The following is a 16,759-nucleotide window of genomic DNA, read 5'->3' as shown; positions in this document are numbered from 1 at the left end:
CCTGAGAGTCTCCAGTTTGCACTGTGGACTTTTTAATACTTCAGACAGAAGCTGCACTCCTGCATCCTGTAGGTTGTTGTTGCTCAGGTCCAGCTCGGTGAGATTAGAGGAGTCCAAGCTGAGGACTAGGTACAAAGCTTTGCAGATCTTCTCTGACAGTTTACAGTCATTCAACCTAAAGATGAATCAGAAATACATCGTAATCAGAAATTACAAACAATATTGTTTTAACATAAATAAAGAGTTAAACTGGATTGTTGTGTATGCATGACAGATAAGATGAAATGACAAAGTCGGACATTTGTATTTGGTGTTCTGATTCCAAATACACTTACTGTATGAATACTTTTATGTTCTAATATGGTGTTAGTTATGATCAATCCATGACTGACGATTAAGTCCAAAAACAAAATAAATCAAACTTTGAATCATTTACTATATTCTCATTTAGTAACTTATTCAAAAGAGAACAGGCCCTTGGAAGGCCAATACACCACATTCCAAATTATTATGCAAATGATATTTTCCCTTGATTTTTCCTTAATAGTTGATGCAAACAAATTTTTCAAGGCATCAACTGTTAGAGCATAATTCAAATTCTTCTGAATAAACCTCCCAATGCAAACCTTTTTTTTCCACAAATAAAAAATCAATTTGCACACTGAGTTTTAAAACATCTTATAGGTTATAAAGAACTGAAAATGGTCATTTGTTTGGTTTGCAGCATTAGGAGGTCATATTTACTGAAATCAAAAGCTATTTCAATCAAAAACATCTTAACAGGCCAAGTTACATGTTAACATAGGACCCCTTCTTTTATATCACCTTCACAACTCTGGCATCTATTGAATTGTGAGTTTTTGCAGAGTTTCTGCTTGAATTTCTTTGCAAGATGTCAGAATAGCCTCCCAGAGCTGCTGTTTTGATGTGAACTGCCTCCCACTCTCATAGATCTTTAGCTTGAGGATGCTCCAAAGGCTCTCAGCGGGGTTAAGGTCATGAGTTTCTCTCCTTTTACGCCCATAGCAGCCAATGACACAGAGCTATTCTTTGCAGCATGAGATGGTACATTGTCATGCATGAAGATAATAATGCTACAGAAGGCACTGTTCTTCTTTTTGTACCATGGAAGAAGGTGGTCAGTCAAAATCAAAATACTTTGGCCCATAACATGACACCGCCACCTCCTTGCTGACGTCACAGCCTTATTTGGACATGGTGGCCATCCACCAACCATCCACTACTCCATCTGGACCATCCAGGGTTGCACGGCACTCATCAACAACACTGTTTGAAAATGAGTCTTCATGTATTTCTGGGCCCACTGCAACCGTTTCTGCTTGTGAGCACTGGTTAGAAGTGGCTGAATAGTAGGTTTATACACAACTGCAAGCATCTGGAGGATCCTACACTTTGAGGCTGATGGGACTCCAGAGGCACCAGCAACTTCAAATACCTGTTTGCTAACCTGACACGCCAGGTGGATTTGTTTCATACATCCATCTGGGAAAGCTTCAATAGGAAACGTTTGGGAAAAGGGAGAAAATTTGAAAAAAACTCGGAGGGTGATTGGATGAACGTTCTGTCTGTCACATCTCTATGGGCATCAGAGCAACAAAACATGTGGCGTAGTCGCCATCCAGCTGTGCATGCACAGCTTCCGAGGAATAACGCAAAACAAACTTGTTGCTGCTTGCTTACGTCATGACTCTGCCGTGCCCAAAAGTACTGCCCCTCGTTGCTGATTGGTCCAGTCATTTTTTAACCGGGCCCAAACATTTCAGACGGGAGCTTAACAAGATGGATTTGCCAGTGAAAAACAAGGAAATGGGCATATCCATCTGCTATGCAAGGTTACCTGTTTGCTGCTTTGTTATGGTGTTTTAGCAGCTGCTCAATTGGGCTTTGTCCACACGGAAACGAAAATGTTATATTTCCGTTTCGTTTAAAAAAAAAGTTTTTTGGAAGTACGGGATTGTTTCAGGAAATGTCTGCATTATAGGAACCACTGAAAACACAGCAGTATATAAGCCATGCCTGTAAGTGGTGCTGTAACGCTGATGGTGGTGGTGGTAAAGGAGCATCAGATTTTTCTGTAAAAGCCATAATAAACTCAGTGGCAGCAGTAGCTGGGACCCAGTTTCAAACAGTAGCGTTTACAACTCCCCAAAACGCCTTTTCCACATTGATGAAAAGCAGATATGATAAAAAAATTTTTGAGTATACTCCTGAATTCATCTTCAAATATTCTTCTCGATGGGGCCTTAATCCAATTAATTTGTCGGGCAAAAACCTTCCTCATTACACTTTTATCTGTACAAACTCATCTGTGCTCTGAATGAGTCACAAATTTCTTCACAGTACGATCATCATGCTTAAGTTTTTGTGAAGTATCTAATGTTTTCATACCTTGTCCAAGGTATTGCACTATTCAGCACTTCCTTTTTCTTTCCCATTTTGTGTATTGCTTGAAACCTGTGGTCTGCTTTATAATGTGGAACGTCCCTCTTAAAGTTTTCCTTTAATTGGGCTCTATTGGCAAACTAATTATCACAGGTGTCTGAGATTGATTTCAGTGATCCAAAGAGCCCTGAGACACAATACCATCCATGAGTTTAATTGAAAAATAGCAAACTGAATGCTAATGACATTAAATCCAAATTGCATAATAATTTGGAAGTGTATATTCAACAAACTACACACTAACCGGAGAGTCTCCAGTTTGCAGTTTGGACTTGTTAGCCCTTCAAACAGAAGTTCCACTCCCTCATCCTGTAGGTTGTTGTAGCTCAGGTCCAGCTCTGTCAGATTACAGGACTGGGAGCTGAGGACTGAGGACAAAGCTTCACAGCTTCTTTTTGACAGTTTACAGCCACCCAGCCTAAGGAGGAATCAGAAATGAATTAGAACCAGGCATAATAACTGATATTATTCATGTTCTTTATTTGTTTCCCATGCCAATGAAATCAGCAGGGGGTTATGTAAAGGGTTCCGTATCTTTGTTTGTTTGTATGTGTACAAGATAACTCGAGAATGGAAAGTTGGATCGTCACCAAACTTTCAGGGAATATTGAATATTGGGATAGTGACAGAGAAGAATCGATTAGATTTTGGTGATGATCCGCGCACCCGTTCGGTTTTTCTCGGACTTCGCATTTTGAACACCATAGTAATCAATGGGAGTGTGAGCTCCTCAGTGGCGCTGCTTAGACGTGGGTCTGCCGCCTCAGACGGCCATTCTAGTTATAATTGTGAAAGGACTTACAGAGCTTTTCTGGAGGCCTTGATCACTGGGAGCAGCCTCAGAAAAGCCATCTCTGAATCAGAGAATTTCTTCAGGTCGAACACCTCCAGATCTTCCTTTGAGGACAGCAAGATAAAGACCAGAGCTGACCACTGAGCAGGGGACAATTTATCTGCAGAGAGACGTCCTGATTTCAGGGACTGTTGGATCTCCTCTACTAGAGAACTATCCTCCAGTTCATTAAGACAGTGGAGAAGGTTGATGCTTTTCTCAGCACACAGGTTGTCATTCATCAGTTTTTTCTTGATGTACTGAATTGTTTTCTCTTTGGTCTCATTAGTCTTTTGTGAGCTGTCTTCCGTCCGTGTCAGTAGACCTCTTATGTGCTGCTGATTGGTCTCTAGAGAAAGGCCAAGGAGGAAGCGCAGGAACAAGTCCAGATGTCTGTTTACACTCTCCAAAGCCAGGTCTATGGCAGACTGATAGAAATGTGTTGGCTCTTTGTTTTCCCCCAAAATGTAGCACAACCATGTAGAGTACCATGTTTGTTTTGAAAGCAGAAGGACCCCATGATTGGTGAATGTCAGGTGGACATGAAGAGCAGCCAAAAACTCCTGAATGGTCAAATGGACGAAGCAGAACACTTTTTCCTGATACAGTCCTCTCTCCTCTCTTAAGATCTGTGTGAACAGTCCTGAGTACTCTGAGAATGTCTTAATATCACACTGTTCCAGGTCTGATTCATAGAAGATCAGGTTGCCTTTCTGAAGTTGCTCAAAAGCCAGTTTTCCCAGAGTCTCAATCATCTTCCTGCTGTCTTGAGTCCAGTGTGGATCCGTCTCATCTCCTCCCTTATACTTCACATTCTCCCGTTTAGACTGAACCACCAGGAAGTGGATGTACATCTCAGTGAGAGTGTTTGGCATGAGATGGTCTCTGAACTTTAGCACATCCTCCAGAGCTGTAGCAATGATCCAGCAGAAGACTGGAATATGACACATGATGCTGAGGCTTGGTGATTTCCTGATGTGAGAGAATACTTTGCTCTCCTCATCATTGAACCTCTTCTTAAAGTAGTCCTCCTTCTGTTCATCAGTGAACCCCCGGACCTCTGTGACCCTGTCAACACAGGAAGAAGGGATGTGATTGGCTGCTGCAGGTCTTGTGGTTATCCAGATGCGAGCTGAGGGAAGCAGGTTCCCTTTGATAAGGTTGGTCAGCAGCACACCCACTGAGGCTGACTCTGTAACATCAGTCAGGATCTCACTGTTGCTGAAGTCCAGAGGAAGTCGACACTCATCCAGACCGTCAAAGATGAACACAACCTGGGGCCCTTTAAACATAGAGATTTCTGCTTCTTTGGTTTCAGGAAAGAACAGATAAACAAGGTCCACCAAGCTTAACTTCTTCTCTTTCAGCACATTCAGCTCTCTGAAAGTGAATGGGAATGTGAACAGGATGTCCTTGTTGGTTTTGTTTTCAGCCCAGTCCAGAGTGAACTTCTTTGTTAAGACTGTTTTCCCAATACCAGCAACTCCCTTTGTCATCACTGTTCTGATTGGTTTATTTTCTCCTGGTAAGGCTATGAAGATGTCCTCTAGTTTGAAGGCTGTTTCTGGTCTGTGGGCTTTCCTAGAGGTTGTTTCAATCTGTATGACCTCATGCTCCTCATTGACCTCTTCAGTTCCTCCCTCTGTGAGGAAGAGCTCTGTGAAGATATCCTTTAGGAGCGTTGGTTTTCCTGCAGTGGCAACCCCCTCAAACATAAACTTGAACTTGTTCCTCAGGTTAGACTTAAGTTTTCCTTGGCAGACTCCACCAGCAGTCACTTAAGAGACAGAAAACAAATTCAATCAGTACCAGGTCCTTCATGTGGCTGGATATTTGTCTTTCACTAGCACCTAATCTTAGATAATCACGGTTGGAAAAAACATCTGATATAGATGTGTGCATCATGTGAACATTAATGTTGGGATATGTTGCCTAAATTTCATTATTTGATCACTTAAAATCTTACTGCTCTGCAGATGGTTGGCCAGCGCCTCTTGCTTATTGTTTCTCAGGAGGTGCTCAGTGATCTTCAGGAAAGCAGCTCTGATCTCTGACCTCTGCTCTTCATCCTCCCCATCAAACATCTCCTCAATCTGATGCTCTGATGCTGGATTATCTGGACTGAGAACCCCAAAAATCCTCTCCAGCTCATTCTTAAAAACGCCAGGGTTCTCATCCAGTATCTGGAAAAGATGGATGAACTAAAGATTTAATATAAAAACTGGTAGAACATCATGGCCATTTTCCATCTGCTTTTAAACATGATATGGTTCAACTACTACAAGAAACTTAATCTTTATCCCACTGATTTCAGCAATTTTAGGCCAATATATAAACATCAATTTTTTTCACAATTTTGCATTAAACCTTTTTTTTTTTTTTTTTTTAATTTCAATACATTTTTGTACACACCTTAAATATCAAGTGAAGGTCTGTTTGATGATGCTGGGTTGACTTATCTCTGGGGACTCCAGAACCCTCCTGCTGCCCTCTGTAGAGAAACAAAGTTTAAGGACGATAACACAGCTTAGGGCCTGTGTCCAGAGCTGCCATGTTTTTTTTCTTTTTTGTGCTGGCAGAACTCACACATCCATTCAAAACCAATGTAGGATGTGCTTTTCTCAGCAGTCGTCTCTGTCACTTCTCCCTTATTAGCATATCCAAACCAGGAAGAGGCAGGACTTATGATACTACATTTGCCAACAATAATGGTGGAGAATGAACTAATCTGACTCATCTCATTAGTCATGAAGTTTTCAAATCTATGGCTGTTGTGCCGAGTCACCATTGAATTACCTAAATGATATACATGCTCCACAATCCCCAATCAAAGTAAGCTCTCTTTAAAGCAGATCTCTGTGCTAAGATTGAACAAGATAATACAGGAGATGTGTCATTGCTGTTAGAATTCACTGAGAAATCATGATTTAGTTGCTCTTGCTGATGCTGTGTAAACATGTTTGAATATGGGTCTGTCTCTGCGTAGTGATGTGTGATGTTGGCCTATTACGGCACCTACATACCAGTGCACAGAGATGCTGAGCTCATATGCAGTTATGTGGGAAAAAACAACCCTTTCCGTGCAAATGGGCCTTATTGCATTAAACATCTAATGATGAGGAAGGTAATAGCTCAGGAAAATTAAAGTAAAGACTAGTTTAGCATGTGAGAGAGCTGATAGAAGTGCACTGCAGTGTTATGATGCACAAACTTTCCAGAGATCAGGAAACAATTCACCTCTGTATGACTTTAAAATAAAAAAAATAAAAAGACATGTCATTAAAGTATATACTTTGACATTGCTATTATCAAGCCATAATCTGGATTGAAATGAGTGAGGATAGGCTTCAGAGAAAGAGAATGGTGGAGGGTGTTGGGGTGTTGAGGAAAAGGAGCTAAAACGCCTTTACAAAAGACAAGGAAATCATACGATAGAAGATGCTAGATTAGTGCTGGTGATATAAATTAACAACGATGTGCCACTCTGGTAGTTGGATGAGGAGTCTTTGTTGTGAAAATGCCCTAACAAATCAGCAAACTGCTGAAAATCTCAATGGGGAAGGGTTGCTAGGTATGGTTGGTGGCAATGGTTAGGCCAGTTAACATCTTTTCAAATTTTATAAATTCATATATAAAATTAAATCATTGGATTACTGTTTAGTAGACACCCCAAGCAAGCAGTGTGTTAAAAAAAAAACAACAAACAAAAAACCCCCCACAATGTTAAAAAAGGCAGGACATGGTGGATCCCTGCTCTTCATCTTTTGTTTCTGTTTTGATTGAGAGTCCCCTTGCTGTGAAATTTACAAAAACATGCACTAAAGCCAAAAAAATCCTGATTGCCCACTGTGTTAAAAATAAATCCGGTGACATCACAAAGGACTAATTCATTGTTGTTCATTTAATATACTATCAAGTTCTAGGAAGAGACAAGCATTTTAAAAAGCATGCAATAACAGCTAGCTTCAGTTTCCAATTACCTTTCAGGTGAGGGACGTTCATTTTTAAAATTAATAGAAAGGACTTTAGACTGGTCACTCTTCATGGACACACAGCTGGGATTAGGAGAGTCTGGTCTCTGCTCCTGAGTGCTGATACAGAAGAAAACAAAGAGCTGATTAATCGAAGCATTGGCATGGGTCCCTCAACATTAAAGAAGTAGTGAACACTTTTAACATTTTTTTTCAGCGTTAAACTGAGGTATATGAGTGAATTATTATAAAACACGTCGATGCTGGTGTTATTTCTGACATTTGAGCCAAACCGATAAAAATCTGCATTTTACTTTTTTTAATCAGCTCAAACGGACATCTGCCTTGAAAAATCTTTTCTGAAAAGGCGGGGCTTATGTGACATAGACACCTACCATTGGTAGGAGGAAGGACGAAGCAAACAGAAATCAATCAGAAACTTGGACAAAATGGCCACCTCAATGAGATGGACCATATTAAAATGTGTAAAGCTTGGAAAGACATAAGCTGTGTCCCAATTCAGGGCCTTCATCCTTCATCCCAGAACAACTGTGTCACAGCAGTGCATCGATGGCTGTCCCATTTCAGTGTTCTTCAAATGTGGCTGAGATATAACCTTGCATAGCAGATGGATACACCCGTTTCCATGTTTCTCACTGGCAAATCCATCTTGCAAAGCTCCCGTCTGAACAGTTTGGGCCCGGTTAGAAAGTGACAGGACCAATCAGCGTTGAGGGCAGTACCTTTGGGTGCAGCAGTGTCATGACGTATGCAAGCAGCAACAAGATACCGGTGCAATTATGGGGGAAGACATTAGCGTGGATGCTGCTAAAGCGCCAGTTTTATCAGAATTTGCCTTTTTTTTGTTAACGGAAGAACAAAGAACAGCATTGAGTTGTTTTCTTTTCAAAAACGACAAAAGTTGTGTACTGTCATGTCTACTGTCGCCATGGTTCGTGTTATGCAGTTCTCTATGGAGTTTAGTCCTCGGTAGGGACGCAGCACGTGTTTTGTTGCTCTGATTGGCCGGTAAAGATGTGACAGAGAGAACGTTCATCAAATCACCCTCTGAGTTTTTTCCATAGGCTCTGCCCTTTCCCAGTCGTTGTCTATCAGTGGTTTTCCAGTTGGATGTGTGAAACAAATCCTTCTGGAGTGTCAGGTTGGCAGAGATATGGGTCCTAATCTTCCTAGACCACAAAGTATTAAAGGTACAGTGTGTAGAATTTGGAATTTTAGCGACATCTAGCGTTCAGATTTTAGAATGTTACCAAAACATCACATCACTAAGCGACGAGAGCCTGTGAAGACCAAAAAGGATCGTGAGCTGGACATCATTTACAGCAGTGACGAGGTGAGGGTTTATTCATTCATTTTTGTAACCATTATTTTTATAGATTTTAGGTCAGTTGTAAGCTCCGCCTGCCTTCCGGGTAGATTTCAGGACCGGCAGGCGGGTTCGTATTTAAAAGTCGCGTTTCGTTCTTTCTGTCCCCAGAACGTTGCCGTAGACAACATGGTGGTTCGTTATGTCTGCCTCCGTGAGCGCGACCTCCGGTAATGTAAATTTTAAAAGCTTTTTTTCTAACTTTGTAAAAGGAAAATGAAAGTTTTAAGGGGATGATTGGACACTTATTTTAACATACTTCACATAAATATATAAACATTATATCCCATTTACACCGTTTCTGTTCGGCCAAATGCTGCCAAATTCTACACACTGTACCTTTAAGACCTGTAGTCAACCAAAGAAAAACTTGGTTGACCAAAATAACATCCACACCCTAGCCAAATGATTGGTTGTTTGAGAAAAAAAAAGTGAGTGAGGTAGAGCAAGTGAGTGAGATAGAGCAAGAGAGAGCTGTGCAAAAATCTTCATGTTCTCAAAATCAGTTTAATCTGTGTCAGGCTCCTCGTTGGACCCTTCCAGACGTCTGAATAATCTAAAAAAAATCAACTCAACAAGTTTTATGAAACATTATTCATCATTTTCAACCTCATTGATAAAATACTAAAATAACAGCTGACTTAGGGAAATGTAGCCTGTACCTTCCTGACTACAGCAGAGCTAATTAGTGTGAGAAAGCCTACAAAATATCCTCAGATAAGTGTTTGTATTAATTCATAACGATAACTGTTGACAGGATCACTTGTTCCAGCCTGTGCTGTACCATTTACAAGCACATGAGGCATCATACAGCAATGATTTTTTGCAAGGTGAGAGGGCTGTCTTATTTTAGTTGTGCCTGAGTGATCCATACAGAGACTGGATTCCTCTGAAGCTTGGTCCTTTGAAGGATGCTACCCATTAAATGAGACACAGCTTGAATGGCATTTTACAGCATCCCATAAAACCCTGGGCCAAGACTTCTTCTACAGAGACGGATAATTAACCTTAGTTTTCAGTTCTTACCTATCACCACCAGGTTCTTCTGTTTTCTCTTTAGCATTAATGCTGGTATCCAAATGCTGATGACCCTTTAAGGGCATCATGCTGAGTTTAGGAGAGTCTGGATTCTGTATCTGCATCCTGATACATACAAAGCACAGGTTAAAGCAACATTTAGAAAAAACATACGATTTGATTAGACCGTCATATTTCACCCATTTCTATAAATGGAGTCCATAGGCTAGTATTAAGCTAATACTACTATACTGTAAGGAACAGGGTTAGTCATGCTAATGTAGCAGATGATAAAGTTGCAGCTTGTGAATTTCACCACAACACTCATTTTTGGTCTTATTTTATGTTCCAAGTCATTTTCTTCTTTCCTGCCTATGTTTTGGAGCCTCAGTGTGTGTGTGTGTATATGCATTGTAGATGTAGTTCATTCTGTGCCCGTTTTGTAATTTTGTGAAGTTGCTAACTGAAGTTATAACGTGTTTTGTTCTGAAAGTAAGAGCTAATGCTAGGTGGGAAACTCCCGTTTTGACGCATGTGTGCTCTTTTATCAGGGAGATGTGTGCTGCAGACGGGAAACACTGAAACACACTGAGGATTTTTTATTTTTTGTCTATGAACACAGGTATGAGGATGTTTTTCTGTGTTTTAATAATGATATTAAGCTGTTATAATTAGATCATATTTCATGTTTAGGCAGCTGCATTTTTATGTTTGTATTGAGAGCTGCTAAAGCAAACTTAAATGCATACAAATGCATGTGTTATTTAAATGATTAAATGGCTAAAAAATAGAGGGTTTTGGCTTCAAATTATAAATAATTTGGTGTCATAATTGTTTATTTTATAGGTGTTTTTCCTTCAAATATCTTATTGATGTTTTTTGTGTCAATATTAATTCAAAAGTCTAAAATATGTACATTTTATTTCACTGCTTGTCAGATAAGGAATACTGTTAAAAAGCTGTTTCCAGCATGATCAGAGGGAGATGTGTGCTGTAGACGAGAAACACTGAAACACACTGAGGATTTTTTCATTTTTTTGTCTATAAACAGAGTTAATATCCAGAGCCCACATGCTGTTTCCTGAGTGGTCTCTATACCAAGAACACAACGCAGAGGACATACACACACACACACACACACACACCCCGACACACACACACAGGTTACACTAACATTAGCTTGTTAAAGATTGCTACTGCTTCAGATTCACTCTCCCCTAGCTTTCCTGTCTTAGGGCCCTACGATTTCAGCGTTAACGGAATCGTAGAATTGGTCAATAAAAACAGAATTTACAATTTAATGCGGAAATTGAATGAATTTGACTGAAATGCTGTGGGTTTTTTTAGAAAGTGGAACATATATCTGAGGAATATATATTCCTTGGGTTGAAGCCCACTAAAGTGGGCACAACTTGTCCCTCACTCACAAACACTCTACCCACCCCCTCCTAAACAATAACAGCATGTCAAAGCAGTTTTACAAAACACCGGCAAACATCATGTAGCTCAATACGAGGCAGAACCATGGGACTTAATGTTGCACCTTCAAGAAAACTCATCCGTGCTTCGAGTTATTTTACTTCACCACACCACCTGAGTGGTGTGCCTCACTTCACGCTAAGGTACACCGCTCAACCTTTGGAGGCTCAAAATCAAGTTGGACGGACTTGAGATTTTATGAAGTCTAACTGATGTTAAATTTGAGTAACAGTTAGCTTAATAATTCATCCTGTAGATACTGTAGTTCCCTGTGGTTATTTAACAAGCCGATACATGTCAGTATTAGCGGTCTGATATGAGGCAGATGGACAGACAGCGAGGATGGAGAGAGATGAGGAGAAAAAAGTTACAGTCAGGAGTAGAACAATGCAGCATCAAACTGCATGAACTGGTACATACTGAGAGAGTAAAGAAAAGTTTAGGTAACAGGTTTACTTTTAACTATTTAACTTTAATGTGATCTTCTTATTAAGTTACTATCACTCTGTGTTTGAGAGAACAGAAAGATTTCTTCATTTACATTAAACATAAGTTAGGATGTGATTATACTTGTGAATGTGTCTTATAGTTTTGGAAATATCTGACTGGTTATAATAATTTTATATCAGGGTTATCCAAACAACGGCTCCTTGGCCAGCTGTGGCCCTTTCTCAATAAAATTAAGGTTATTTCTATTTAATTAGTGAACATTTGATTCATTTACATAAACAGGACACTCTTTCTTATGGTATCATTAGTGGAAAGGTTAAAAAACGGAATTCCAAAAAACATTAAAACGGAATTTGGAAAAAACAGATTTCATAGGGCCCTAATAAAATGTGACCTGTGTAATGGAAGTGCAACTCCACTCCCTGTTGCATTAAATGTGAATATTTACTTTGCAAGTCAATTTACAGTGTGCGCCCCTAAATCTTCTGCTTGTGCCCCGAAAATTTTAAGTTAGGGGCCACTGTGCTCCTAGTAAAAAAAAGTTAGTCTGGAGCCCTGTATACCTATGCAGTATTTTTTATGCCTACAGATCACTGATTTAATAATATAAGACCCTATCAATTTGCCAGGCTGTTGGACATTAAAATTACACTATCTACACCCTGAATAAACCGCTGAAAGGCAACATAATTACAACAAGAAGCCATTTTAAAAGACATTTTATTTAAGAATAGATTAACAAAGCTAACTACAAGTGCATTAAAAAACTTAACACAGAGCATTTATGAAAATGAAAAGTAAACTGAAAACAGTAAACTGACATTTGAAAACTAAAAACTTGGAAGGTGAAGGACATTCACTTGATTCTCCTTACTTAAGCACTGTTCCTCTGCTTTTTTGGTCCTTCCCAAGAAACAAGAGTCAGTTAGTGCCAGTCTGTCTCCAACTACCCCCCTCTTGATTGTGTGGTATAAAAGTAAGGGATGCATGGTACATTGAAACTCAACAACATAACAGTATACAAAGTTCTCATCCATGTGTAGATTATGAAGGCTGGGTTGAAGTGGTTTATGTTGACAATGAGGCAGAGGTAGAAAGTAACTAATTACATTTACTCAAATTACTGTAATTGAGTAGCTTTTTTGTGTACTTGTACTAAAATCTTGAGTAAAGTATTGTTCCTAATTACATTTTAAAAAGCATCAAGTACTGAGTGAAAAAATACACACTAAAAGCCAAAAGGAGGTCCAAGCTTTCAGTCGACATGAAAATGACCAGTCGTTTGGCTTTTACAACACATGACGGTCAGTACATGCATATAGCAAGAGAATGATTCCATATTTCCTCCCTAAACAGCTGTTGCATTGTACTTTAGGTTAGGTCAAACATATCAAATAACCTGGTTGGAGCTCCATATTTTCTTCTTGTTATTGCACATTAAGGACAGGTCATATTTCACTGTGAAAGCCCTTTGGGTATCAAAAGTAGCTACTCAGTACTTTGAGTAAATTTTAAATGATCTACTTTTTACTTTTACTTGAGTAGTACTTTAACTTCTACTTAAGTAAATTTTAACCAGAGTAATTGTACTTTTACTTGGGTACAATAGTCTGGTACTTTTCCACCTCTGCAGTGGGGCCACAGTCCTCCCTGGAGCCCCCTCTGGAACATATATGCTGGTCTATCTGTATGAGAGACAAAAAATATGGTGTACCTATTATTGAAGTTATCAACAAAATATAAAGATGGCAGTATTAAACATTAGTGCACAAGTCAGTGCATACAGCAAAATAGCAAAAAAGCCAAAGAAGCATCATGGTCATTAACCTCACCATAATCATACTGGTGCTCTATATGGGTTCCTGAGACCGTTCTGCCAGTTGCTCTCCTGTTTTGCTCTGGGTATCATCATCATTTCTGCTGTGAGGCCTCTCGTTACCTACCACATCTGGATCATCTTCAGTCTAAGTAAGAGATTGGTGTTGTTAATCACGCTAGTTAATCAGTGCAACAACACTTTCAGTCAACATTAATAGTTGATTTTCATATCAGCATGTACATGACATGAAGTAAGGATATATAACACCTTATTAAGCCTTGCACATACACACCAGGGCAGCACAAATTATTTGTTTTACTTATTAATTTTTTATTATTCCTGCATCATCATCATCCCAATATTAACTTGCCAAGACAGTCTGAACCAAGATAAATAAGAAGGCTAATTCAAACGTGGTAACAAATTATATCTTGTTATGCCTTAATGACTTGAATTTTTAATTGATCAGGGTTACAGCACATTGTAGTTTTTCCTCATTTCAGACAGGCCTAATACACACAGGTTAATTTCAAAGAGACAGTAACATTATCTATAGGCACGTTAACAAATACAGGAAACACTGAATAGTGCTATTTTGGACTCTGTAAAAGCTAATATTAGGCTAGCTATCACTGCCTCATTAAGATCATTAAAAGCAAACTAGAATGAGCCAAATGGGCATTTTCATGTAAAACATCACCAAGTCCCAACCATGACTTACCATTACGTCGCTGGTTCATTGACTCCGCTCTTGAGACCACGTTGTAACCTGCTCCGTCGTCTCAGACTCTGGGGCAGACTGATTGCTGGACTCAGGAGCATGTCTGGGAGTTTCCAGCTGTCGAGGCTCACTGCTGCTAACGCTGCTGATGCTGGCTAAAGCAAAATCAGATCCTTGTCTGCTGTTGATGGCTGAGCCTGAACGACCACCAAACTAGTCGGTAATTTTTCCGCTAGTTGCTGCACCTTCCTCGGACGTTTTTTTCCCCTTTCTCTCTCAACTCTCTCACACTGACCCGCTCATGAGTCATGTCACTGCTATGTGATTGACAAGAGACAGACGCAACAGCCTGAGGAAACGGCAGGTGAAATTCCTCAACTTCCTCACAAAAAAAACACAGGCATAGCGTATCACAGTAGCCCAGCCCCATCCCCTGTGTCCACAACACTTTGGGCCATAGTCGTGCTTTTGCTCCCTTCTTGCCTGGCCAACTGGCCCATCAGCCCACCGGGGAAATCCCCTGCCTCCCCGTACGTTAGTCCGCCTCTGAGGCATTTTTTGCTACTTTACTACATATTTACTCTACTTTAAATGTCAAATGTTTTTCGGCGAAGTACTGTGACTCATAACCAGTACTTTTTAGACTTTAAAAGCATTTAAAGCAGCGTTTTCGACTGATTTCGTTAGCGCAGTTAAACTGTCACATAATAAACCCCACGAGTCGTTGTTAGCTTGTAGCAGACAAAGCACTTAAATTAAACTAATTGTGAGTCTTTAAAACATTGAAATATGTCACTTACCACCGTTCAAGACATCTGCGTCACTCGCAACACTGCGGTCAAGCCAGCCGGTCCTCCGATTCCCGTGGTCAACTCAGCCGCCCCAGATTTTAAGTGCGCACCTATTAGGAGCTTTACGGTAAATGTTCGACTTGACAGCCTGAGAAGGGGTGAGAGGCAGGCTGGACGATTATATTTTCCCTGCCATAAAAAGTGTCAAATAAAAAAGCCTTATCTTAGCGTTGGCTCTAAAATACCTCAATTTCAACATGACTGAACTGGATGTGTTGTGATATCATTTCAAATAACGTCGGAGGACGCTAAATGCCGGCCTGGCTTATCCCCCCTCCCCCCCCCCCACCGCCCTTTGACCGTCATTTAAAGGGAAAGGAAATCATTTCCTTCCGTAAGTACCTGATGAAACATACATCACCGTAGAAAGTACGTTTTGGAATACATGTGTAAGCAGTATGAAGTACCTTTACTGTGTACTTGTTGAGAAATCAATTCAAAGTACACTAAATACTCATATTCATACAATTTCCCCAACTTTGAAGTCCAATAAAAATACTGTTTTTCCATAAGTACCTGATGAAACTTACATCGTTGTAAAGAGTAAACCCTGAACTATATGTGCAAGCAGTATGAAGTACCTTTACTGTGTACTTTTTGAGTAATCCTCTCTCAAAGAACCTGAAATGGGTTGGGTTGAAGTAAGTTTCATCAGGTACTTATGGGAAAAAAGTATTTTACTGGACTTCGAAGTTGGTGAATATGGTTGTATTTCGGGTATTTTGACAGAGAATAACTCAAAAAGTACACAGTAAAAGTACTTCATCGTTTGCCCATATAGTCAAGGGTGTACTCTTTAGAATGATGTAAGTTTTATCAGGTACTTAATGGGAAAAAATATTTTATTGGACCTCAAAGTTGGTGGATATGGTAGTATGAAGTACCTTTACTGTGTACTTTTTGAGCAATCCTCTCTCAAAGAACCTGAAATGGGTTGGGTTGAAGAAATTTTCATCAGGTACTTATGGAAAAAAAAGTGTTTTACTGGACTTCAAAGTTGGTGAATATGGTAATATTTCAGGTACTTTTAGTGTAGATTACTCAAAAAGTACACAGTGAAAGTATTTCAAACTGCTTGCACCTATAGTCCAGGGTGTACTCTTTACAATGATGTATGTTTCATCATGTACTTACAGGAAAAAAAATATTTTCCTGGACTTCAAAGTTGGTGAAATCGTATGAATATGAGTATTTAGTGTACTTTGAATTGATTTCTCAACTAGTACATAGTAAAACTACTTCATACTGCTTACACATGTATTCAAAAACGAACTGTGACACCTTTATAATCTTGATTTATTGTAATGTCTTATTAATGCCATCCATTGTAATATGTTAAGTGTTATACTTTTTTCTATTTAATAATTGTCCTGCGTAATTGTCCTGACTTAATGTTCAACCCCCCACCAGACAGTGAAACAGATGGATATAAGTAGCACATGATGCCCATGTCTGACCTACAAAAACAGACCATCACAAGTCATTTTTCAATTTATATTTGCAAGGTTACAATACTTTAGAATTTATTATTTGTCTTATTTTTTGTTGTTTTTTCTCTTTGTGTGTTTTTCTCCTCTGTCTTTACTTCTACTTGTTGCTGTTGTTGTTATAATTACCATTATTATACCAGTTGTTACTATTTTTTTATCATTGGTTTTTGTGTTTGTTTGATTGTTCTTTCCATTTTTTTCAAATTTCTAATAAAGATAATGATGCAAATACAGTTGATCTCAGTCCCACTACTATACACCTCACTTCTCCATCAAACT

General features: G+C 39.4%; 1 protein-coding gene across 5 annotated transcripts in view; it reads right to left on the bottom strand.

Annotated features, from left to right (window-relative positions):
* The window catches only part of LOC121523424 (NLR family CARD domain-containing protein 3-like), a 51,425-nt gene extending 36,283 nt beyond the window's left edge, over positions 1-15,142 (bottom strand). Inside the window, exons 1-8 of one of the 5 annotated variants that reach the window (XM_041808328.1) lie at positions 14,940-15,141; positions 9,680-9,796; positions 7,276-7,386; positions 5,708-5,786; positions 5,262-5,478; positions 3,266-5,072; positions 2,708-2,881; positions 2-175 (exon numbers count right to left, since the gene is read on the bottom strand). In XM_041808328.1, the coding sequence (XP_041664262.1) occupies positions 2-175; positions 2,708-2,881; positions 3,266-5,072; positions 5,262-5,478; positions 5,708-5,786; positions 7,276-7,386; positions 9,680-9,795 (2,678 nt within the window). In that variant the 5' untranslated portion in view covers position 9,796; positions 14,940-15,141. Of the gene's footprint in view, position 1; positions 176-2,707; positions 2,882-3,265; positions 5,073-5,261; positions 5,479-5,707; positions 5,787-7,275; positions 7,387-9,679; positions 11,560-14,939 lie in introns of those variants that run through there. The other 4 variants (XM_041808325.1, XM_041808329.1, XM_041808326.1 and 1 more) reach the window with 4 other exon arrangements.
* Positions 15,143-16,759: the final 1,617 nt, after the last annotated feature.

The sequence above is a fragment of the Cheilinus undulatus genome, linkage group 16 (genome assembly GCF_018320785.1).
Source record: "Cheilinus undulatus linkage group 16, ASM1832078v1, whole genome shotgun sequence".
NCBI lineage: Eukaryota > Metazoa > Chordata > Actinopteri > Labriformes > Labridae > Cheilinus > Cheilinus undulatus.
This window is presented reverse-complemented; position numbering and strand designations above follow the sequence as displayed.